At 43.1% G+C, this 23,884-nt stretch overlaps 2 protein-coding genes across 2 annotated transcripts in view; one reads left to right on the plus strand and one right to left on the minus strand.

Annotated features, from left to right (window-relative positions):
- The window catches only part of LOC138970685 (DNA damage-binding protein 1-like), a 41,439-nt gene extending 21,787 nt beyond the window's left edge, over window positions 1-19,652 (plus strand). The window contains exons 16-28 of the mRNA XM_070343158.1: window positions 2,425-2,632; window positions 4,123-4,218; window positions 5,601-5,718; window positions 6,830-6,968; window positions 7,643-7,807; window positions 8,455-8,549; window positions 10,081-10,251; window positions 11,293-11,402; window positions 12,609-12,694; window positions 13,371-13,454; window positions 13,735-13,837; window positions 15,140-15,263; window positions 16,228-19,652. Coding sequence (XP_070199259.1) covers window positions 2,425-2,632; window positions 4,123-4,218; window positions 5,601-5,718; window positions 6,830-6,968; window positions 7,643-7,807; window positions 8,455-8,549; window positions 10,081-10,251; window positions 11,293-11,402; window positions 12,609-12,694; window positions 13,371-13,454; window positions 13,735-13,837; window positions 15,140-15,263; window positions 16,228-16,311 — 1,583 coding nt within the window. The 3' untranslated portion in view covers window positions 16,312-19,652. The remainder of the gene's footprint in view (window positions 1-2,424; window positions 2,633-4,122; window positions 4,219-5,600; window positions 5,719-6,829; window positions 6,969-7,642; window positions 7,808-8,454; window positions 8,550-10,080; window positions 10,252-11,292; window positions 11,403-12,608; window positions 12,695-13,370; window positions 13,455-13,734; window positions 13,838-15,139; window positions 15,264-16,227) is intronic.
- Window positions 19,653-19,833: 181 nt separating this feature from the next.
- Window positions 19,834-23,884, minus strand: part of LOC138970689 (uncharacterized) — a gene marked incomplete in the record, with an annotated part of 34,737 nt that continues 30,686 nt past the window's right edge. Inside the window, 1 exon segment of the mRNA XM_070343168.1 lies at window positions 19,834-21,015. Within this exon segment, the coding sequence (XP_070199269.1) occupies window positions 20,933-21,015 (83 nt within the window).

Below are 23,884 nucleotides of genomic sequence, written 5' to 3' on the forward strand. Positions count from 1 at the left end.
CCAGATGGCAGGCTCTTCAGGACGAGGTGAACTCGTTGGTCGAGAAGAAGGCGGTCTACCCCCTTTCTCAGCCTTCTCCGGGGTTCTGCTCCCGCCTGTTCACCGTCCCCAAAAAGGACGGCCGGTTCAGGCCGGTGTTGGACCTCTCCACCTTGAACTTGTACCTTCACAGGTGCAAGTTCAAGATGGAAACCCCTTCGTCGGTCCGGTTGGCCATCCGGCCAAACGATTGGGCCATGTCTGGGACCTCCAGGATGCTTACTTCCACATCCTGGTGGCCCCGGGGTACCGACATCTGCTCCGGTTCGTTTGGGAGGGCACAGTGTTCGAGTTTCGGGCCCTCCCATTCGGCCTGTCCTTGGCCCCTCTGATTTTCAACGGGGACAACAACACCACATGCTTAGCTTACCTTCGCCACCAGGGGGGCACCAATTCTCGGTCCCTCTCCCTGTTGGCGGAGGAGATTCTGCTCTGGTGCCAGACCAATCAGGTCCGGATGTCAGTCCAGTTCGTTCCGGGGAAACTGAACGCCCTGGCCGACATTCTCAGTCGGGGCGATCAGGTTCTCTCCACAGAATGGACCATCGCTCACAACGTTCTACAGCGTCTGTGGGCAAGGTGGGACCGTCCTCTGATCGATCTGTTCGCAACTCGATTCAGCGCTCGGCTTCCCAGGTACGTCAGCCCCTTTCGAGACATGAATGCGTTCCACTTGGACGCATTCACTCTCTTGTGGAGGCTCCTCGATGCTTACGCCTATCCCCCGACATCTCTGATTCCGAGGGTGCTGGCAAAATATCTGCAGGAACGACCAAGACTGATTTTGGTCGAGCCTTACTGGCCAACAGCTCCGTGGTTTCCAGATCTTCGCGGTCTCACCCACGTAGACCCTCTACCTCTGGATCTGGACGGGGGAGGTCTGCTCCAGCCTCGATCATGCCTCCCTCATCCACGTCCAGAGAGTCTGTGCTTGACCGCATGGCTCTTGTGCGCTCCAAACTGCTTGCACTAGGATTGCACAAGAGTTCAGTAGAGTTTTCCTTGAACGCTAAGAGGCGATCAACTAATCAGCTCTACGACTTACGCTGGAGAGCTTGGGCCACCTTCGCCTTGTCCAAGGGGATAAAGCCGCTTTATCCCTCAACACAGGACTTGGCCAACTTCCTGGTGGAAGTGTATCAAAAAAAAAAAAAAAAAAAAGAGTCTTTCTTCTAAGACTCTTCTTGGATACAGATCTGCCATCGCTTCCACGATTGCGGCCGCTACTGGTCGCAGACCTGAACACTTGATCAGGTCCTCCCTCATCGCTAATGTCCTTTCGGGTATTAGCAATGCAGCGGTGTCTAAACCTCGGGTTTCATTTCCCAAGGGGGATGTCTTTCTGGTCCTCAAACTCCTGCGTAGCAATGAGTTTGAACCCCTGGCAGGCATCAGTATCAAGTTGCTGATTTTTAAGACTAATTGTTCCTCATCGCTTTAGCCACTTGCCGTAGACTCAGTGGTATTCAAGCTTTGAGTGGCCTGGACTTTGACATTGAGTTCACCACACAGCAGTGGTTGCCAGCATGGTCACGTCAGTCTAAGGTATGTTTCTTGGGTATATTTTCTTTTACGGTAGTACTGTTCGAAAATTGCCTGGGTATCTTAATCCTTGGATTTAAGTGATTTTGATTAAGGAGTTTAATACTCTACATATCACCCTCACACCACTCTGGTATTCTGTGCAAGAATAGTACTGTCGAGGTAAGTGTTATATTGACTGTAAGGCTTCTTTTTAAGCCTACTGTCTATATGATACTTACCGAGACAGTACTATTAGAGTTTCCCTCCCGCCTCCCCTCTTGATATGTTATGGGCTTTTTGAGGGTCTGCAGCTCATAAAGAAAGAGGACGCGCCACCTACATCCTGTAAGGGGGAAGCACTCGGACAGTGCTTGGGATCCACGGTGGCGCATGGTTATGGGAGATAATTGTACCCACGCAGCGTTTTGTCCAATTTTTTTTTCGGCCTATAATAGATAATGTGCAAGAATAGTACTGTCTCGGTAAGTATCATATAGACAGTAGGCTTAAAAAGAAGCCTTACATTCTCTTTCTTTCTTTCTCTCTCTCTCTCACTTTCTCTCTCTCTCTTTCTCTCTCTCTCTCTCTCAATCTCTCTCTTCATCTCTATCTGTCTCTGTCTCTCTCTCTCTCTCTCTCTCTCTCTCTCTCTCTCTCTCTCTCTCTCTCTCTCTCTCTCTCTCTTGGTCTCTCATTCTCTCACTTTCATCTGTGTGTGTGTGTCTCTCTCTCTCTCTCTCTCTCTCTCTCTCTCTCTCCCTCTCTCTGTCTCTGTTGAATGTCTGTAGCGAGAAAATGGTAGTGGCGACCCCAGAAGATATTGAGGCATGATTTTCACTGCTGACCCATGTTTGCCCCCAGGCCTGCTGACCAACAAGAAGAAGGTGACGCTGGGCACACAACCCACAGTGCTGCGTCCCTTCCGCTCCATGTCCACCACCAACGTCTTCGCCTGCTCCGACCGCCCCACCGTCATCTACTCTTCCAACCACAAGCTGGTCTTCTCCAACGTCAACCTCAGAGAGGTCAACCACATGTGTCCGCTCAACTCCGAGGGATACCCAGACAGGTAACACTGGGGTGGATTGAAGGGTTTGGATGACCTGCTTTTTGTGCAAAATGACTTTGCTAGGAAAGTTAATTGTATCTTCAGAATCACATTTTTGGTGGTGGTACAGTAGACACCCCCCCCCCCCCCCCCCCACCCTTTTTAAATTTTTTTGTAAGACCTTTAAGAATTTGAGAAAATGAGGTCTTTAAAAAGAGGAAGTGTTGAGATGGGGGGTCGATTTTCACAGGTTATGAACACAAAGTAGGAGAAAACAACATACTCAGACCTGAGAACCCATACGATTTCGCCATATTCTGTACGCATGATTGTCGAGAATACGATCAATACGGTCAGCGCCCCGTGATCGGGAGGTCGTGGGTTCGAACCCCGGCCGGGTCATACCTAAGACTTTAAAATTGGCAATCTAGTGGCTGCTCCGCCTGGCGTCTGGCATTATGGGGTTAGTGCTAGGACTGGTTGGTCCAGTGTCAGAATAATGTGACTAGGTGAGACATGAAGCCTGTGCTGCGACTTCTGTCTTGTGTGTGGCGCACGTTATATGTCAAAGCAGCACCGCCCTGATATGGCCCTTCGTGGTCGGCTGGGCGTTAAGCAAACAAACAAACAAAGAAAGTACGGTCAGTGGGAAAAAAATATGACGAGAAAAATTCCTAGACTACTTTTATTCACAAGCCCATCTTGAAGCCGATCCAGTATTTTGACACATGATTACAGTTTTTGTCAGTAAAAATTGAAAAAAGGATTTGTTTTAAATGTACTCAAGTATTGAACGGTTCGTCGGAAAGTGCAGTGAGCCTGTCAAACAGTTGAAGTTGACGGATTTCTTTCGTCCTGTGTGAATTCATAAACACTGCAATGGATTTTAAACACTGCAATGGATTTTAATCTTTTTGTGGAGAATTAAAGTGTACAACAAAATAATGAACTGTAGCAGACGACAAAACTGCCGACTCTGACTGAACCGTGTACTTCGTGCGCCGCGCACTACGGAGGCTTTTTTTTTAAGGTATGGCACTGTTTTATCTTCTTTATCTTGCTTTTTAAAAAAAAAGTGATCAGTTTGATCATTTTCGTTATCGTGAAAAAAAGTTAACTCGAACAAAAATATTGGTCCCTTTCATTTCGTGTAAAGCGATCTCGCCTGTATAGGTAAACTTAATTAACGATGTGGCGGACGTGTGTGAAGCATGTTTGAATCATGGATGTTCAAATGCTGTGTGGAGTACGCTCATTTTTCTGAAAATACACCAAGTTTGTTTGAGAATACTCTAAGTGCAAAACCGGGGGTTCCCAGGTCTGCATACTGCATGCGAGTTGGGTGTTTGTGACTAAGTTCTTGCACTAGAAACATACAATGCTGTTTTAATTGACTTCAAAATCAGTTTTGTCCTTTGAACTCTTTCAGTCAAAAATACTTGCTTTATGTAGGTAGGATAACTGAAGAGAGCCATTCATATTGTATGATTTTTTTTTTTTTTTTTTTGCAGTCTTGCTCTGGCCAACGACACTACCTTGATGATCGGCACCATCGACGAGATTCAGAAACTTCACATCCGTACCATCCCTCTGGGAGAGTCACCGAGGTCACTTCTTCCTCTTTCTCTATATTTTTGTATTTTTTTCTTGTGCAATGTCTTTACATTGACTTAATCACGTTTGAGGTTTTTCACTTTTTTTCCTACTGAATAACCAGGAAAACTTATAAGTTACATGGGTGAAACTTTTCCGCCTCAGGGCGGAAATCCGCCAAATGAAATTGGTCAAATAAGGAATTCCTTATCTTAAAAATCTGTAAAAAAGAATTTTTAAATTTTCTTTTTTCTTTCGCAGGCGATCCGATCCGTATTTTCCCTCACACAGTGACCGGACATCGCTGAGTCTTTGTTTCACTGGGCGCGTGAATTATAGGATTACAGCTTGGCATTTGTTACCATTGTTTAATGTGCAAAATTGTGTGTTTGAGATACCAGGAAAGGCCTACTTTTACCCTTAAAAGCCTGATTTTTTGTTTTCTGCACCCCACCAGGGCCTGAGTGGCCCCTGGACCCCGGCCTCATTTTCCTTATTTTCATTTCTGATCAGTTTCACCCATGAAGTTAGTCAAATTATGGACCTAGACTATTGAATGGAACACTTCCGGTGTGAAAACATGCAGGCAGACAGAGTCTTTACTGTTACAATGTTGTATGAAGGTTTTGCTTCAGTTGTTTCTCTTTTACGTAGTGTGAAGCAGACAATTTATAGTAAAAGAAATAATACATTTTTAGAATTGCCATATCAGACGGGCGCTCTGGCGGGGTGGTAAGACGTCGGCCTCTTAATCGGAAGGTCGAGGGTTCGAATCCCGGTCGCGGCTGCCTGGTGGGTTAAGTGTGGAGATTTTTCCGATCTCCCAGGTCAACTTATGTGCAGACCTGCTAGTGGCTTATCCCCCTTCGTGTGTACACGCAAGCACAAGACCAAGTGCGCACGGAAAAGATCCTGTAATCCATGTCAGAGTTCGGTGGGTTATAGAAACACGAAAATATCCATCATGCTTCCTCCGTATGGCTGCCTTAATGGCGGGGTAAAAACGGTCATACACGTAAAATTCCACTCGTGCAAAAAACGCGAGTGTACGTGGGAGTTTCAGCCCACGAACGCAGAAGAAGAAGAAGAAGAAGAAGACTTGCCATATCCACTCTATTATCATCTGACTTCTATGCATTGCATGACAAATTGTAAAATTGCCTGAATAAAACATCTTCAAAGAAAAAAAAAATTGCTATGTACCATTCAAGAGTTATCAGTACCATTCTCTGAAATTTTGGGTCATACTTGATTTATTTGATTTTTACATCAGCCAGTGTTGATAAACTAAAACAAGTTTAATTTCCAAATCGTTTGACTTCATATTAAGTTTAATGAAAATGGTGAGAAGAGACTGAAATGAATTTCATTTTCAATTCTTGTTTTCATTCAACAGGAGGATAGCCTACCAGGAAGCATCACAGACGTTTGGCGTCATCTCCATGAGGATCGACGTGGCGGAGGGCAGCAGTTCAGCTAATTCCGGTCCCATTCGCCCCAGTGCCAGCACACAGGTTAGTTATTCTGCTTAATGATTAAAAAAACAATAAGCAACCAGCCAACCTCTAAAATAAAGTAATTAGATGCAGTTATGATGAGATTCTGTAGACATGAAATCCATATTTGTATAGACAAAAAAATATTCAACAGAATGAGCTGATATATGTATTGGTGAAACAGCATGCATTTCTTTTTTGTTTTTGTATTTTTGTTTTTCTATGTACCCCCATGGGGTTTCTTGAAATAAAATTTGCCTTGCCTTGTGAACAAACGTTGGTGTTGGTGGTGGTGGTTGGACAATGATGACAACGAAGAGGACAAAGATGACAAGGACGACAGCAATGATTGTAATGACGATGATTATGATGATGATTAACCCCTTCACTGCCACAGTATAACAGCATTTTGGTATTGCTGTGCGCCAGGGCAAATTTCGCTTTCTTCGGTAGGTTCACTAATCTGTTCACTGCTCAATCATTTATTGAGATATCTCTTAGATCTTTGGCATGTGCATTGCTTACACCCTTGGCTATTATCTGATAACATGATCATTGGACTTTGTTTGTGATTGTTATAGTAAAAATCGATATAATGACCATTTTTGTCAAAAATTACAGTTTTCAAACTTTCACACACACACTGCAGCACGTAAAACCGCAGAAAACACAGCTAAAACTGGTGTCAAACATCAGGTACTCACATTACAGCCCATAACAGTATTCTTCTGTGTGGTAATCCATAAATCACTTCTTGTAGAGCTTCCAGAACACTGTATCATTTGAAAACAGGTCTACGAGTTGATGTCCGACTTTCGGCCGCCATTTTGAATCTTATAGATCGGAAAAAACTTCTAAAAATGTTTTTACCACGTGGTACTAACTTATCTGAACGGTCAATGGGAAAGAACTGTGTTTAAACCCCTACAAGAAGTTGGACAGTGGTTACCTCCCATTTAGTTTTCACAAATGTCCTGAAAAGTGCTGATGTAAATGCCACGTAGGTATGTGTATGGGCGTATGACAAACCAAACATGACCACGTATCTAGTACGTGCTGGGCAGTGAAGGGGTTAACAACGATGATTGATGATGTTGATGGTAAAGATGATGATATATTTATCCCCCAGGCCCAAAGTCTGAGCAGCAGTGCAGGATCCAAACCTTTAGGTCCGTCATCCACAGGGGTGGGTGACATGAGCGACTACATCTGTGGGGAGGAACAAGAGATCCACTCCCTGCTCATCATCGACCAACACACATTCGAAGGTAAAGACCACTGTGTCCCTTATGAATTCTCTAGACAAATTTTGGAAACAATTTTCATTTTTTTTCCTTACTTTATTGTCCCATCGCTGGGAAATTCGGGTCGCTTCCTCCCAGTGGAAAGCTAGCAGCAACGGAGTTGCGCTACCCAGGTGTCTGCGTGTTTAGGTGTATTCTGCCACCTGCACTTATGGCAGAATGACCAAGGTCTTTTACGTGCCATTGTGATGACACGGGGGTGGGACATGGCTTCCGTCTCTGGGTCTGCACATAAAGTTGACCCGTGTCCGTCCCGGCCCGAATTCGAACCTGCGACCTTCCGATCACAAGTCCAGTGCTCTACCATCTGAGCTACCGGGCCCCCATCATTTATGTTTGAGGTTGACTCGAACCTCTAATTTTAAAAGAAAACATGCCAGAAATGAATACTGAATACTAACAGACAAAAACAAAAGAAGAAGAAAAAAAATAGATCAACACACATTGGAAGGTAAAGACTACTGGTATAAAATAGGCCTCAGTTTCAGAGCAGAGATTCTTCTGAGTTCCTTGTCTGCTCGTCGTAGATCAACCCCAAAAGACCACTCGCAAAATAAAGGCCTCATTTTTCAGTTTTATAAATCTTGCAGGTTTTATCACGTGTGTATAAAACTTTTCCTGTATGTTCTTCTTGTCAGTATTACACGCACACCAGCTGATGGCGAACGAATGCGCCACGAGCCTCATCTCGGCCAAGCTGGGGGAAGACCCAAACACGTACTACATCGTGGGCACAGCATTCGTCAATCCGGAGGAGGCGGAGCCTAAACAGGGTCGACTCATGATCTTCCACTACAGTGAAGGTAAAGTAGTCAGGAGTGGGAATCTTAAACCAATGAGGCTGAGCGCTGTTTAGAGATCTGATATATACTTCCCTTTGTTTATCAGATATTCAGGAGTGGGATTTCTATGTTGATCTGCATTAAATACACTTTTTGTGTCATATCTGAACACATGGTTGGGGTTAAGAAATCACTAGTTTTGGTCTAGCCATTTGTTTGTGTTGAACGGTTCTGAAAAAATGATTGATTCAAAAGGGCTAGTTGGGTTTAAACTCGTAGTGTAGATGGTTTTCAAACAATGGGAAAGATTTTTATTTTTTTGAAACAGGAACAGCAACTTTCTGTACTTGCAGTCTTGTTCAAGTGATATGCAAATATGATAGCGGATATTACAGGCACTCAAAAACCTTTTGGTTTCATTCCATCTTATGATTAGATCTGTTTTTCAGCCAGTGACCAGTCAGTACGGTGTAGGTAACGTTTCAGGCAAGCTTACAAGCTTTAGTCTCATTCCATCGTACAATTAGATTTGTTGTTCCGCCATTGACCAGTATGTACGGTGTAGAAAACGTTTCAGGCAAGCTTACAAGCTTTTGTCTCATTCCATCGTACAATTAGATCTGTTGTTCCGCCATTGACCAGTATGTACGGTGTAGAAAACGTTTCAGGCAAGCTGACCCAGCTAGCGGAGAAGGAGATCAAGGGGGCGCCGTACTCCATGCAGGACTTCAACGGCAAACTTCTGGCCAGCATCAACAGCAGTGTGAGTATTGGACAGTGCTCCCTCTTCTCTGTTTAACTCATTGTCTCCCAGGTACGGATATATCTGTACCCACTCATATGGTTCTATCTGACCTGTTAGGGATATATCCGTACACACAGTCACTTCAGTCGCTTCCTGTAACGTCGACCTAACGTCTGCATTCCAGCATGTTGATACACAGTTTCTACACAATTACTACAATTCTGAGTGACCTGCTGCAGCACAACTGGTCTCGGCTAAAAAAAACTTGGTCAACATGGGTGGGGTAGAAAGTGTTGAAGGCATTGTATTTCCCTTGTAAGAAGTTATGCTGATTGTCTGAGATCTGTCCAGACGTGGGTTAAGGCTACCCCTCCACTTGACAATTTGTGGAAAAGTCTGGGATCAAAAGTGTTGATCCTTTTGAGAAATTGACCTGAATGAAAGTAATGATGAAGATAACTTGACGCTGTTCCCTAGCACTTGGATGCTGTAAGCAGCACACAGTCTGCGTAATATAGTAAAACCGTTTTTTTCCCCCATTTTGGACTCACATGCGAAGCAAAAGTGAGTCTATGTACTCACCCGAGTCGTCCGTCCGTCCGTCCGTCCGTCCGGCCGGCCGGCCGGCCGGCCGGAAAACTTTAACGTTGGATATTTCTTGGACACTATTCAGTCTATCAGTACCAAATTTGGCAAGATGGTGTATGATGACAAGGCCCCCAAAAACATACATAGCATCTTGACCTTGCTTCAAGGTCATGGACGCAGGGCCATAAATGTTGTCTAAAAAACAGCTATTTTTCACATTTTCCCCATTTTCTCTGAAGTTTTTGAGATTGAATACCTCACCTATATATGATATATAGGGCAAAGTAAGCCCCATCTTTTGATACCAGTTTGGTTTACCTTGCTTCAAGGTCAAGGTCACAGGAGCTCTTCAAAGTTGGATTGTATACATATTTTGAAGTGACCTTGACCCTGAACTATGGAAGATAACTGTTTCAAACTTAAAAATTATGTGGAGCACATGTTATGCTTTCATCATGAGACACATTTGGTCACATATGATCAAGGTCAAGGTCACTTTGACCCTTATGAAATGTGACCAAAATAAGGTAGTGAACCACTAAAAGTGACCATATCTCATGGTAGAAAGAGCCAATAAGCACCATTGTACTTCCTATGTCTTGAATTAACAGCTTTGTGTTGCATGACCTTGGATGACCTTGACCTTGGGTCAAGGTCACATGTATTTTGGTAGAAAAATGTGTAAAGCAGTTCTTAGTGTATGATGTCATTGCTAGGTTTAGCTGAAGGTCAAGGTCATGTAAAGGTCAAGGTCAAGCATGTGAGTCGTATGGGCTTTGCCCTTCTTGGTTTTTTTTAGGTCTTAAAAGGGGGTTCCACTGTAGTAAATAGGGAAAGGTTGGGGTTCAGTGATCTGGAGGGGGTGGTCTAGCCTATAGTTTTAATATAAACTTTTAAAAAAGGTTTTCTTTTGATTTATGTTACATGTAATAAATATTTTGTCTGACTACACGTTTGTTAGGTACGACTGTTTGAGTGGACGGCGGAGAAAGAACTGCGACTGGAGTGCAGCAACTTCAACAATATCATCGCCCTCTACGTCAAGGTCAAGGGCGACTTTGTGCTGGTGGGCGACCTCATGCGCTCCATCACGCTTCTCGCATACAAGCAGCGCGAAGGACAGTTCGAAGAGGTCAGTTACAGAAAGTGTGTGTGTGTGTGTCTTTGTGTGTGTGTGTGTGTCTTTGTGTGTTTGTGTGTGTGTGTGTGTGAGGCAAAATACATGTACAAAGCATATTTTTTTTTACATACAAGAAAGAAATCATTGATCAAGGACAGTTCCAACTTCCAATACTGAATAGCTTTACAAAAAGATTTTTTTCCTCCCCTCAAAGGTTTGTTTTCCTCTTTCCAAAGTGCCTGAAGCCTGACCCCCTGTCCTCTCGTTTACTTCCAAATTATTGTCAGAATGCACCAAAGATGGATACAAGGCAAAATAATTAATAAGTTATCTGGCAAGATCACTGCAAGGTATCCGTAACATAAAACTGCTTGCGATGATGGAGAGCATCGACTCTTTGAAAAATATGAATTGTTTGCTGGCACAATAAAAAACAAGAATTGTAGGTTATTGGAACGTTTTTAGGGCGGGGATGTAGCTCAGTCGGTGGCGCGCTGGATTTGTATCCAGTTGGCCGCTGTCAGCGTGAGTTCGTCCCCACGTTCGGCAAGAGATTTATTTCTCAGAGTCAACTTTGTGTGCAGACTCTCCTCGGTGTCCGAACACCCCCGTGTGTACACGCAAGCACAAGACCAAGTGCGCACGAAAAAGATCCTGTAATCCATGTCAGAGTTCGGTGGGTTATAGAAACACGAAAATACCCAGCATGCTTCCTCCGAAAGAGGCGTATGGCTGCCTAAATGGCGGGGTAAAAACGGTCATACACGTAAAATTCCACTCGTGCAAAACACGAGTGTACGTGGGAGTTTCAGCCCACGAACGCAGAAGAAGAAGAAGGAACGTTTAATTCTTGACAAAACAAAACATTACATTTGCAGTACGTCGACCCAGTGGTCTTTTAAGAAGACAAGACAGACAAATATTTATGGTACTAATAATGAACTTGTCTCAAAATCATCGATGGATCTCGCTTGCAAGATGCTTGGCAAGGTAATGATCAATGGCGAAAATCATTTATACAGCTTGTGTCTTTTTTCTTCCGCCTTTCACCAGATTGCCAAAGACTGTAACCCCAACTGGATGACGGCCATAGAGATTCTGGACGATGACAACTTCCTGGGCGCAGAGAACTCCTTCAACCTCTTCACGTGTCAAAAAGACAGGTACAGGTTCAGTGTCTATTTATGCCTTCTGATGTGTGACTGCAAGCTTAACAGCTTCTGCAAAGTTCCCCAATTGTGCTTTGTGGTGCTAAGCATGGTTTCTTTGTTTGTTTGTTTGTTTGCTTAACGCCCAGCCGACCACGAAGGGCCATATCAGGGCGGTGCTGCTTTGACATATAACGTGCGCCACACACAAGACAGAAGTCGCAGCACAGGCTTCATGTCTCACCCAGTCACATTATTCTGACACCGGACCAACCAGTCCTAGCACTAACCCCATAATGCCAGACGCCAGGCGGAGCAGCCACTAGATTGCCAATTTTAAAGTCTTAGGTATGACCCGGCCGGGGTTCGAACCCACGACCTCCCGATCACGGGGCGGATGCCTTACCACTAGGCCAACCGTGCCGGTCATAGTTTCTTGTTAGTAGTAGTTCTAGCAATGTTTTGAAGAGAATGTTCTTCTGCAAATAACACTGACAGATTGAGTGAATATACCTGTTTGGCAAAACAGCTTTAAAACAAAGAGAAAGCATTAAAAGGGAGGGAGGGGATGGTGGTGAGTGTGCCTGTCCAAGGCCCAGTTGCCTGCTAAGGCCAACAAACAAAAATAGTCTGTTTACGGTAACCCGACCGACCCTATTTTTTTCGCGCGACCCTAGACTTTTTTTTGGCATTTGGGGAAAAAAATTTTTTTTAAAAATAACGTAAAAATATAGTTTTTTGGAAAAAAAAATAAAAAAAAAATCCCGATCTACCGACCCTATTTTTTTGGCCTATGTTACCGTAAACAGACCTTTTTTTTTGTGCCTAATGATTCATTTCAATAAAAAGATGTATGGAAAGGGGGAAGTAATTTGGGTATATTCCAGAAAGGGGGAAGTAATTTGGGTATATTCCAGAAACCCCAAAAGAGATAGCATGCTAACGTTTTATAATCCAGAATCCAAAAACACAAGAAAGGTTAGTTGTTGGAATATTTTATTTTTGACAAAACAAAACATGCCTTAGTATGTCGGAGTAATGATCCTAACAGCACACAGACAATCAAATAATTATGAGATGCAAGACAAAAAGCAGAAAAAGACAACTCATTTCAGAAAGGGTGTCAGCCAGCACGTTTCCCCCTGCAGTCCAGACTGACGATCTAACAGCAAACGACAAGAAGAAGAAAGGGTGTCACAGATTTGTGTTCCTATTTTCCAGTGCTGCGGCCACAGATGAAGAGCGATCACAGATGCAAGAATGCGGGCTGTTCCACTACGGAGAATTTGTTAACGTCTTCAAGCCAGGTGGGGGCAACCAATCAGAACAGTGTTACTGTTTGTAGAAATGTTTAGTCGCCATGCATGCATGAACTAACTAAGTCAATCCATAGATGTGTATTGACAGGATCGTCAATCTGAACAATTATGCCAGAAATAACGCAGAGAATGGTTGGTCATTGTAATCTGGAACCAGTTTTAGATAAGGAGATGATAATCTCAAACTAATTAATTAATGGTGGCAGACCGCAATCAAAACATGAATGACCACTGAATCAAAGGGAAATAGAGAAGATTATTTTCTCAAAGAAAAGATGTTTTCAGCACTTTCATGGCACTAAATATTATCCATTGGGGACCGAATAGCTCAGTTGGTAAGACCACTCTGTTGGTAAGACCACTCTGTTGGTAAGACCACTCTGTTGGTAAGACCACTCTGTTGGTAAGACCACTCGCTTTGTGATCCTAAGGTCACGGGCTCAAATCCAGGCCAGGACGGCCTCGGGTCAACTATATGTGCAGACTCAGAAACGGTATCCATATCCCACCCCAGTGTCACCACAGTGGCATGTGAAAGACCTCGGTCATTCTGCCATAAGTGCAGGTGGCTGATTACACCTAAATCGGCGCAACTCTTGTTGCTGCTAGCTTTCCACTGGGAGGAAATGAAATAAAATGGCTGTGAATGTTTGTCTGCGTGTAGGCTCCCTGGTGATGCAGCATGCAGGGGAGACCTTAACCCCAATCCAGAACACAGTACTGATTGGAACCGTACATGGAGCAGTGGGTAAGTCATCGTCATGTGTTTGCAGTAAATGATTATAATGATAATGAACACTTATTAATCTTTCCTTCTCTCAAGACTTCACAGTGATGTACAGTGGCAAAAACATGGACACACACAAGAACGCGCACACACACACACGCACGCATGCATGCACACACGCACGCACGCATGCATGCACGCACGCACACACGCACGCACGCACACACACACACACACACACATACACACACACACACACACACACCTCCAATGTTCATGCCATGTACTGTGTTGTTGACAGGACTGGTGTCTCAGATTCCCCAGGAGTTCTTCAACTTCCTCATGGACGTTCAGACACGGCTCGCCAACATGATCAAGAGCGTCGGCAAGATCGACCACTCATTGTATCCTTAATTATGTACAATACCGACAAAGGCACAGCCTGGCAGTGACCTTGCAAGTCATTTTCCACTGCTGGTACAATGGAACCTCCCTTTTACGACCTCCAAAAATCTGAAAAAATGAGGCCTTAAAAGGAAAGGCCTTAAAATGGGGATGATTTGACAGAGGATGAGAACAGAAAGCCTGAGAAAACGGGGTCTTAAAAAGGAGGGAGTGTGAGATTTGGTTAAAAGAGGGATTCATTCCACTTTATCAATCAATCAATCAATCAATATGAGGCTTATATCGCGCGTGTTCCGTGGAAACAGTTCTAAGCGCAGGGATTTATTTTTTTTATTTTTTTATTTTTTTTTAATTTTATTTTATGCAATTTATATCGAGCACATATTCAAGGCGCAGGGATTTATTTATGCCGTGTGAGATGGAATTTTTTTACACAATACATCACGCATTCACATCGGCCAGCAGATCGCAGCCATTTCGGCGCATATCCTACTTTTCACGGCCTATTATTCCAAGTCACACGGGTATTTTGGTGGACATTTTTTATCTATGCCTATACAATTTTGCCAGGAAAGACCCTTTTGTCAATCAAGGGATCTTTAACGTGCACACCCCAATGTAGTGTACACGAAGGGACCTCGGTTTTTTTGTCTCATCCGAAAGACTAGCACTTGAACCCACCACCTAGGTTAGAAAAGGGGGGAGAAAATTGCTAACGCCCTGACCCAGGGTCGAACTCGCAACCTCTCGCTTCCGAGCGCAAGTGCGTTACCACTCGGCCACCCAGTCCTTTATACCAAACTGACGACGGCACAGCCTTGGTGGTGACCTTGCGAGCAATTTTCCACTTCTAACATGATTGATACACAGATAAACTTTGTTCTTGAAACTCTTTTGTCCTTCCCCCCCCCCCCCCCCTGCTTTCATTAGGCATTCTCATCCGGGATTGTTTTGAATGTGCTGCCTAAATGGCGGGGTAAAAACGGTCATACACGTAAAATTCCACTCGTGCAAAAAAACCACGTAGTGTACGTGGGAGTTTCAGCCCACGAACGCAGAAGAAGAAGTTTTGAATGTGATACCTGAGGGTAAAAGTAGTGACTGCATTTACAGGGTTGAGATTTGTGTTGAGATCTGCACTGAATATGCTTTACCTCTTACTCTAATACACATGAAATGGGCAATTTTTATGTCCCAGTTATGGAAATTTCTCATGTTTAATTAAAGAGCACCCCTCCCCCAAATAAGCTTTTTCATTTCTACCCCAGTCCCACCTGTGCGTTGACCTTAACCTTTGAAAGCTGGCGATCGTTCCACACGGAGCGCAAGACAGAGGCTGCACAGGGATTCATCGACGGCGACCTCATTGAGAGTTTTCTAGATCTGACGCGGGAAAAGATGGCGGAGGTCGTTCAGGGATTACAGGTCAGTTGTCTCCCTTGTTGATTGATCTGTCCGGCCTGTCTTCGTTTCTGATAGGTTATAATTCTTGTGATCAGAATGTTCTCGATTGGAGGTACAAAAAGAATTGTTGGTGCTTTTTCTTTTTTTGTATGTGTGGTTTTGGGCTTTTTTTTTTTTTGGGGGGGGGGGGGGCAGCTGTAGCTTACTGACCTTGAGAAAACCAGGTTTTGTTGGGGTCATGTAGCATTCAATTGCAAGGGGTGTCTACAGTGGAATTTCATTGTTTTGAACATCTTACTTGGGGTAAAGTGTACAATGTAAACTATATGGATTGCACATAATTTCCAAAAAAGTAAAAAATATCACCTTGGATTTAAAATGTGTTCTCTGTAAGTAAAGTGCCCTGAGAATCGAGTTCATAATCAGGTGGATTCCACTTAAATCTGGAACCTCCCAAAACACTGTCTTTATTCACAATTGCTTGAGTGGAGAGAAGGAGGAAGGAAAGGAAATTTGAAATCGCAGCAGAAATAGGAGTGGAGACTTTGAAAATTGTTCTCAGAAAAGAATACGAGTTACCTCTACCATATAAGTAGATATTTCTGAGTTGTGCGACAGTAGAAGAAGTTTAATTTGCGTTTATATTGAATTTGAAATGCTGATGATGTTTTCCTGTTATATTTTTTGTATTATGCACCACCGCTACAATAGATGTATTCTGGAAATAACTCTGTCGGGTTTGTATGGGTTGTGGAAGAGTTAATTCCCCTTGTTTTTCTTGCTTTTCCATAGAAACACTGAGGCAAGCTACACGTGTCATTGTAGACTTACCCCAGTGTTTCTATGGAAACAAGAGAAAGCGTCTCTTCCACAAATCATAAAAACCTGACAGAGTTATTTCGGAACATCGTCTATTTCCTATGTCTGAGATATTGATGGTACACTGTTTTGATTTGATTTGATTTGTTCCACTGTTTGATTACAGATTGATGATGGAAGTGGAATGAAGAGAGACGCCACAGTGGAAGACCTGGTGAAAATAGTGGAAGAGCTGACGAGGATTCATTGATGATTATGATCGTTGTATGTTGCTGTAAAATGCTCTGCTTCTACCATCCGCATACACTGCTGTTTTCTGAAGCAGTTTGAAGATTCTTCAGCAGTATCTGTCACACTTCTACTCCTTGTTTTACCAACCGCATACGGTGCTGTTTTCTCAGGCAGGCTATACTGTCTGAAGATTGTTCAGCAATGTCTGTCACATTTCTACTCCTTGTTTTACCATCCGCGAACTCATAAGGCCCAACAAAACAAAAAGTGTGGTTACGGTAACATAGCCAAAAAAAATAGGGTAGGAAGGTAGGCAATCACTTTTTTTTTAAACTTTTTTTTCTAATGTGTACAAATTAAACCTACTTGACAGGGAAATAAGTGTGCGACTCGGGAGCTTTCACTTTCATTGCGTTTTCTGCACTTGGTTTTTGTGGGTTTTTTTTGACAAATGTAATAAAAAGTTATAGGGTCGGCCCCTAAAAATAGGGTAGGTCGGGTTACCGTAACCACACCTATTATTTTTTTTAGGCCTAAGCATGATGATGTTTATGATGGCCTGATGTGCATTATGTGGCATTATCTTTCCTTGCCGTAATAAAAAACCATCCCTAAGCACCAGCATAGTCTGATGAAGACTGTATTGAAGCTGGAAGATGTCTAGAAAGTGTTTGGGTATGCTGGGTTGTTTTGCTCTGCTTTTGGCATTTTCTCAACCCAGCAATGCAAAGTGCATATTTACACACACACACACAACCCACACACACACAACACACACACACAACCCACACACACACATACACACCGTGCTGCTCACACTGGTCAGATTGTGTGCTCTTCTATTCCCAGCTTCGCTCACTGGTATGTATGGTCGAAAACTATAGTGAGAAGGAGTCCGTTGTTCTTCAGAATTGTCTCAGCTCTCTCTGTGCGCTTCGCATGCTGTGTGGAGAACCCGCGGAATGAAATAGGTTCTCCCCTGATGGGAACATAGACCTGTGGTAGGTTCCCTCTGATGGGAACATAGACCTGGGACCGGTTTCATGGGCCAGCAACAAAGTCAGCCAACCAGTGAGCAGACAAAATCGTGTTTTCGCGAGAGAAAAAAACACTCAGTCGGCCCATTGTGCCTCTTTAAACAAGGAGTTGCCCGCACATTGGCAGTGCTGCCCTTCTCCAGCACCGGGTTCGGATAACTGCAGTCTGGTGACAAAGCGGTGGTCTGCCTGTCGGTGTGCCCACCGCGAATCCATGAAACCGGCTCCAGGTGACCCTGCTGCCAAGACCACCTTCAGGTTCTTGTCTAATTTCTGCACTCACCTGTTCATACACCTGCCTTTTGGACAAAACCTCTCCTGACTCTGTTCATTATTAATCAGGCAACGGTCAGCTAGACTGGATTTGTCGGTCATCCTCAGGTCACAGCTTTGTGTGCTGGGCTGTGATGCATGAAGCGAAGCTGGGTGCAACTCAACTGGGTGGGAACTGATTCGTTGAAATTACAAGTCTCAATGTCCACCAATCAGACCCTGCGGCTGCATACCACGTACTTGGGTGGTACCCAGTTTCACTTTGTGCACCTCAGCTCATGCTGTAATGCAAACAGGTAATGATTTTAATGACTCTGCGTCCTAGCTGTGAAAGTCTGCGGCTCACTGGCCTGAATGCATTGTTGGATGGCCTGTACTTGCATTTAAGGGAATAGCGCTTCTATATATATATACGACTAGTGTCTGTCTGTCTGTCTGTCTGTCTATCTGTCTGTTCGCGATGCACCGCCAAAGTTCTCGGTGGATCTTTTTCAAATTTGGACACTGTATTCAGCTACACCCCGGACACAACCTCATCGATGAGATATTTCAACACGTGCTCTCAGCGCGCAGCGCTGTGCGCGCTGAACCGATTTTGTGTTTTTTTGTCGGGATCCACTACCAGTAACTCTTCCTTATCTTCTCCAGTGTTTTCAGCCGCGATTATCTCCCTTCCTCCGTGTGGCGTCAATCCATATTCCCGTTACTACGTTACTATTTTTAGAAGGTCACTGCACGTTACTATTTTTAGAAGGTCTCCAGTGTTTTGCGCGTTTATCTCCTTTCCTTCGTGCCGCCGGCCGCCGGTGGTATTCGGCTCTACTTCTTACCGGCGAAGCCGGTACCCGGCGAAGCCGGTAATCATCTAGTTAACTCCTATGTTGGCTGCTTTTGGCATTGTCTGATTCCAGCCCACCAGTATAGTTGGGACAGATTATTTCAGCAGAGATGTTGATTCTGCGTGCATTGTGTGAACATTGACACTAGTAGTCTCTGGTCCATGACGTTAGTCAAGTGGGGACAAGTTTGCAGGATGGAGAAGCAAGGTCTTTGTTTTATTGTCCCCTTAATTCTATCACATGGCCTATTTGTGACCCTCCGCCACGGAATGAGTCGCATGTCACCTTTGCATGATTTTCATATTTTTACATTTTTCTAAAGAGTTTTTTATGCTCTATCCAGTGGTGAAAACCGTTTTAGAAAAGAGCAAAAACTGTTTGAGTTATAAGCCTGTGACTAAGGTGACCCTCACACTGTTACCAGACACTCCCCGGACTTGTATTAAGCCTAGCGCAGAACCGCGCGAGGTGACATGCGACTTATTTCGTGGTGGAGGGTCACATTTTGGCAAACACAAAACAAAAAAGTTATGTTTCTTGGTTTATTTGAATTGAACGCGCAAGATTTTGTTTTGCATCCTAACAAAATGTCCCGACTGGTAATGTTGTTGCTTGGATTTTTTGTTTTAGGCTATTCAGAATAATATAAATGCACATTATTTTGTGCAGTTATTGGCTAATTACTTTATTGAACTTGTTGGCTTTCAGTGCAACATTAATGGGCTATCAGAAAGTGTTTATTTTGTGTTTTCTGTTTGAATTTATGCAGTTGATTTTGTGTGTGTCTCTAAATCTATTCAAGATGTTAGTTGATTTCATAGAAGATACACATGAATATGTACACTGCATTTAGCAGTAAAGCAGCTGAAAGGCTAGATGTTCTCAGCTTTTTGTCTGAAATGTATATACATTTATGTACTTGAAGATGGATGGTTGAATTGCAAAGTACGTTTTTGAGAATGTGACTTTTGGTTGTGTGATGTATATATTTGCGCATGTTTGCTTGTGAATAATAAATCAGTAGGCATTTGAACTGCCCATATTTGTAAGAAAATGTAAATGTTGTTGGATTTTGTTTGTTTTTCATATTAGAGTTTCTTATAAGTTGTCAATTTGAAGAGTTACAGAGGAAAATTGCGTTGTTCCCCACAAGTAGTGTTGTGGTAACGTTTGTCAAAACACTGAAGAAAGTAAAAAAGATATGAAACCTTCTTTCTTTGTATTTCAACTTGCGATTGTTTGAAACACATGTAGTGCCTGTGCTTCCCCACCCACACACCCACGCACTAACACACACACACACGCGCACGCACACATACAAATCAAAAGTACTTTCATTACCTGCCTTTTTTTTTTCCTTTTTTTTTCCTTTGTTAAAATGTTCAATAAACATCAAGTCAAGTAAACTTTTAATATCTCAAAAATGAAAAACAGAGTCTTACATATACCTTTATGGTCAATATACAAACAATGAGAGAATTTATTCCAGAGTGCATTCAAAATATAAAATGTGACGAACATTATTTGTACAAGCACAGCACTTCATAGCACTTGCAATGGACTCCTGCCAACTCATGTCATCATTGCATCAGACATGCACTGACCAGAGACCTATACCCAGTTGCATCAGTGAGTACTCATAAGAAATACTTTAACACTACATCAAATACAGACTTGTATTGCTAAGAAATCTGAGAGAGAAAAAAATAGACTGCCAACGATCCAAAATTCAGAATAAAAAAGGTAATTATTGGAAGGTTATTTTTATAACAAAACAAAACAATACGTTCACTGATCTACAACCCATCGGTCTTTGAAGTGGACAGAAAGACAAACACTTAGGCCAACAAAAAAAAAGGTCTGTTTACGGTAACATAGGCCAAAAACATAGGGTCGGTAGGTCGGGATTTTTTTTTCTCCCAAAAACCATATTTTTACGTTATTTTGCAAAAAAAACAAAAGATTTTTTTTTCTTTTTCCCAAATGCCCAAAAAAAGTCTAGGGTCGCGCGAAAAAAATAGGGTCGGTCGGGTTACCGTAAACAGACTATTTTTTTTTTGGCCTTATAGTGCAGAGAATAAACGTATCTGACAAATTGTCCACAATCTCGCTCGGAAGACACAAGCTAGATTGTCAATGAACGTGACATTTTGTTTTGTTATAAATATAACGTTCCAATAACACACCTTTCTTGTTTTTTTATTCAAAATCTGAAACGGACTTCTGATGTTTCAAATTCAAGAATCAAACAAGATGTTTTGTTGTTGCTGGTGTTGTTGTTTTTGAGGTGCTTGCTTCGTTTCTATCAAGGTAGCTGGCTCAGTTGCTTGCTTGCAACTTTCATTGACAGTTTCTAAGTTGTTTAGTCGTCTACCCCACTGTCTGAATTGTCTTTGTTATCCAACAGACTTGTCACATTTCTCCATAATTTAAGACATGGTGAGAAGAAAGGTCGAGGTCAAGGTTGTATCTGCGTTGCCCTTGACCTGTCCTAGACAACCACAAGCCTCAGCACCGTAACAACCAGCAATGTCAAGGTCGAAGCCATGCTTACCGTGGCTATACTACCTCCATCTGTTGGAAATAAAGAGAAACAATTAATAAGTCATGTAACTGTAAGGCGAAATTACTATATTTAGTCAATTTGTCAAACTCACGGAATGAAACTGAACGCACTGCATTTTTTCACCAAGACCATAATGCATCGTCAGTCCCCCGCACGTGGAAAAGGCAGTGAAATTGACAAGCCAGTATATCGCTGTCGCTGTTGCTCTTAGCAGGATAGCTCGCCTTTCTGTATCTCTATTCTTTTGAACTTTCTGAGCTTGTTTTTAATCAAAGCATACAAAATCTATATGTTTTTGGAATCAGGAACTGAAAAAGAATACAATGAAAATGCTCTTTTTAATAAATATCTGAAATTTTAATTATAATTTTTTTTTTTTTTTCATTTTTAGGTTCTTTTCTTTCTTTATATTTATCCTACATACGTAACTGAGGCCACTCATGAGATAACAATATCGTTCAAACCACACGTGTGTATATCATGTATACTGATGTCATGTCAAACGTGTTTGGCAGGGATGCCATGATGCAAGAGTCACTGAGACCATATGCTGAGACAAACGTCATTATGGAAACCCTTTTACGCTATGCTGTTTCTTCTTGTAGAAGTTTTAGAACTTTCACGTCACGCTACACTTTCTAGAGTGACCTGTCTTTGCTTTGACGTCAAAGATTGCACGAGGCGGCTTTGGTATATAGACTGATGGGGTTCCAAAAGAAGTATCTTCAATTTGGACGCCTCCACTGCGGGACGTTTTGAGTAAAATACACGTACGTATGTTAGTACAGTATGTGGGATTGACAGAATACTACATGGCTTGCTGTGTCGTGCCAGATTTACACTCGTTGCTTTTTCAAATAGTGAACAGCTAGCTTTCTCTCGCAGTTTAATATTAAAAAAAAAAGAAAAGATCCTCGTGTAAATCTGGTACGACACAGCCAGCCATGTAGTAGTATTCTCTATGTCTCACGCTTTCCTTCTTTGTCGCTACTACAGCAAACCGTGTGCAAGATTGTATGTTACACGTTTTTGAGTATGAAAAGAACGGAATTAAACTCGCAATCGTCTCTCCAAAAGCCCAAAAATGCGCACCTGGCTTTCATTTCTCCCGCTGTTATCGTTTCTTATCTTTACACATTTTTCAACACTGAGAATACTGCGAACGGCATCTCAGACAACAGTACTGTTTCCGCCATGCGCGAATTTATTTGCCATTGGAAAGTGGCTCGACCATGAGGCCTTTGACTCGCCTGAAATAGTAGGACAGAGGTGTGTTCAGAGAAGACGAAGAAACCGAAAAGAACAAACATTTCGCGCATGCAGACGTCATAAAGAATGCGATGCGTCAAAAGATACAGAACGTGACGGTGACTGTGACGCGTGTCATTCGCACATACCGAGACGTCATTCATAGTTGTTCAGTGACGTCCGTCAATATGAGTTATTTCTAATATGCTGACAGTGTTAGTAAATGATAACAGACATGTCGAGACTGAAAAGATATCAAGCATGAGCCTTTTAGGCGAATGCTGATTATCGTTTGTGAGACATGTCTGTTATCATTTGCTAACAGCTGCTAACAGTCAGCATATGGAAATAACGGTTTTATTACCGTTTAATTCGACCAAAAGAAATTTCGAAGCGACCACGGGAATCAGGGCCGGACCAAATGAGTTGTAAGGGGGGGGGGGGGGGGGGTTCCTCCATTTTTGGGGGGGCAAATCAGCGAAGTGGCAAAGTCAGAAGCACACGCCTGCAAAGCAGGCGCGCGAACTAGGGGGGTCCGGGGGCATGCTCCCCCGGAAAATGTGTGAAAAACGGTTAAAATCTGTGCAATCTGGTGCATTCTGGGCCTTGTTTTGAGGGTTAAGAGCAGCATTGTTTTGGTGCTAAAACTAGTAAAAGTCAAAGCAAGGTACATGCTTTTTCCAGGGGTGGGGTTCCGGAACCCCTGGAACCCCCCCCCCCCCCCCCCCCCCCCCCCCCCCCCCCCCCCCCCTGGGTCCGGCCCTGGGAATTACTGCTGGACAGAACAGCCGCAATGGGAACTGGAGCGCTCCTACCTGATTATGCCTGTCAGTCAAAGAATTCTCGTGACCTGGGTCAGCCAATCAGAGTAACACACCTTTCGTGATGCCATTCACAGGTCAAACTATGATGCGTTTGACACACAACAAACCATGTTGAACATGCGTTTCGGTTGTTTCGCTTTTTCTTGTTGAACAGAGAGCGACAGATTGAGATCCGACTCCAGACGGATGGAAAATGACGTAAAGATACATTTGACGTAAAGCGAGTGACCCAATTCCACTTGATTTTTCCGAACTTTGATAATTTAGATTTCAAGTGAGCGAGTCGGTATTGCACACTCAGAGGATGAGCGGTGCCTCGCTGTTCCGTAAAGCACCCACCGACAAAAGTTTTAAGCCTCCAAGCTGAAATGCAATACCAAAGTCCGGCCTTCCCCGAAAATCACTTTGAACAAAATTTCAACAAAATTGGTTGGAAAATGAAAGCGTGACAGTGCCGCCTCAACTTTCACAAAAAGCCGTATATGACGTCATCAAAGACATTTATAAACAAACAATTGTTTAAAAATCGTCTGGGTCATTCTCAAGAACTCTTATGTAAAGTTTAATGAAGATCGGTCCAGTAGTTTTTTTTCTGAATCGCTCTACACACACACTTACATAAACACGTACACCACGACCCTTTATCTCGATTCCCCCTATGTGAAAACACATATCACAGGGTGTTTTCTAGTACCCTCGTAAAGTAAAGATTTTTATTTATTCTCTCTGTCTCTCTCTCTCTCTCTCTCTCTCTCTCTCTCTCTCTCTCTCTCTCTCTCTCTCTCTCTCTCTCTCTCTCTCTCTC

Source organism: Littorina saxatilis, linkage group LG7 (genome assembly GCF_037325665.1).
Source record: "Littorina saxatilis isolate snail1 linkage group LG7, US_GU_Lsax_2.0, whole genome shotgun sequence".
Lineage (NCBI taxonomy): Eukaryota > Metazoa > Mollusca > Gastropoda > Littorinimorpha > Littorinidae > Littorina > Littorina saxatilis.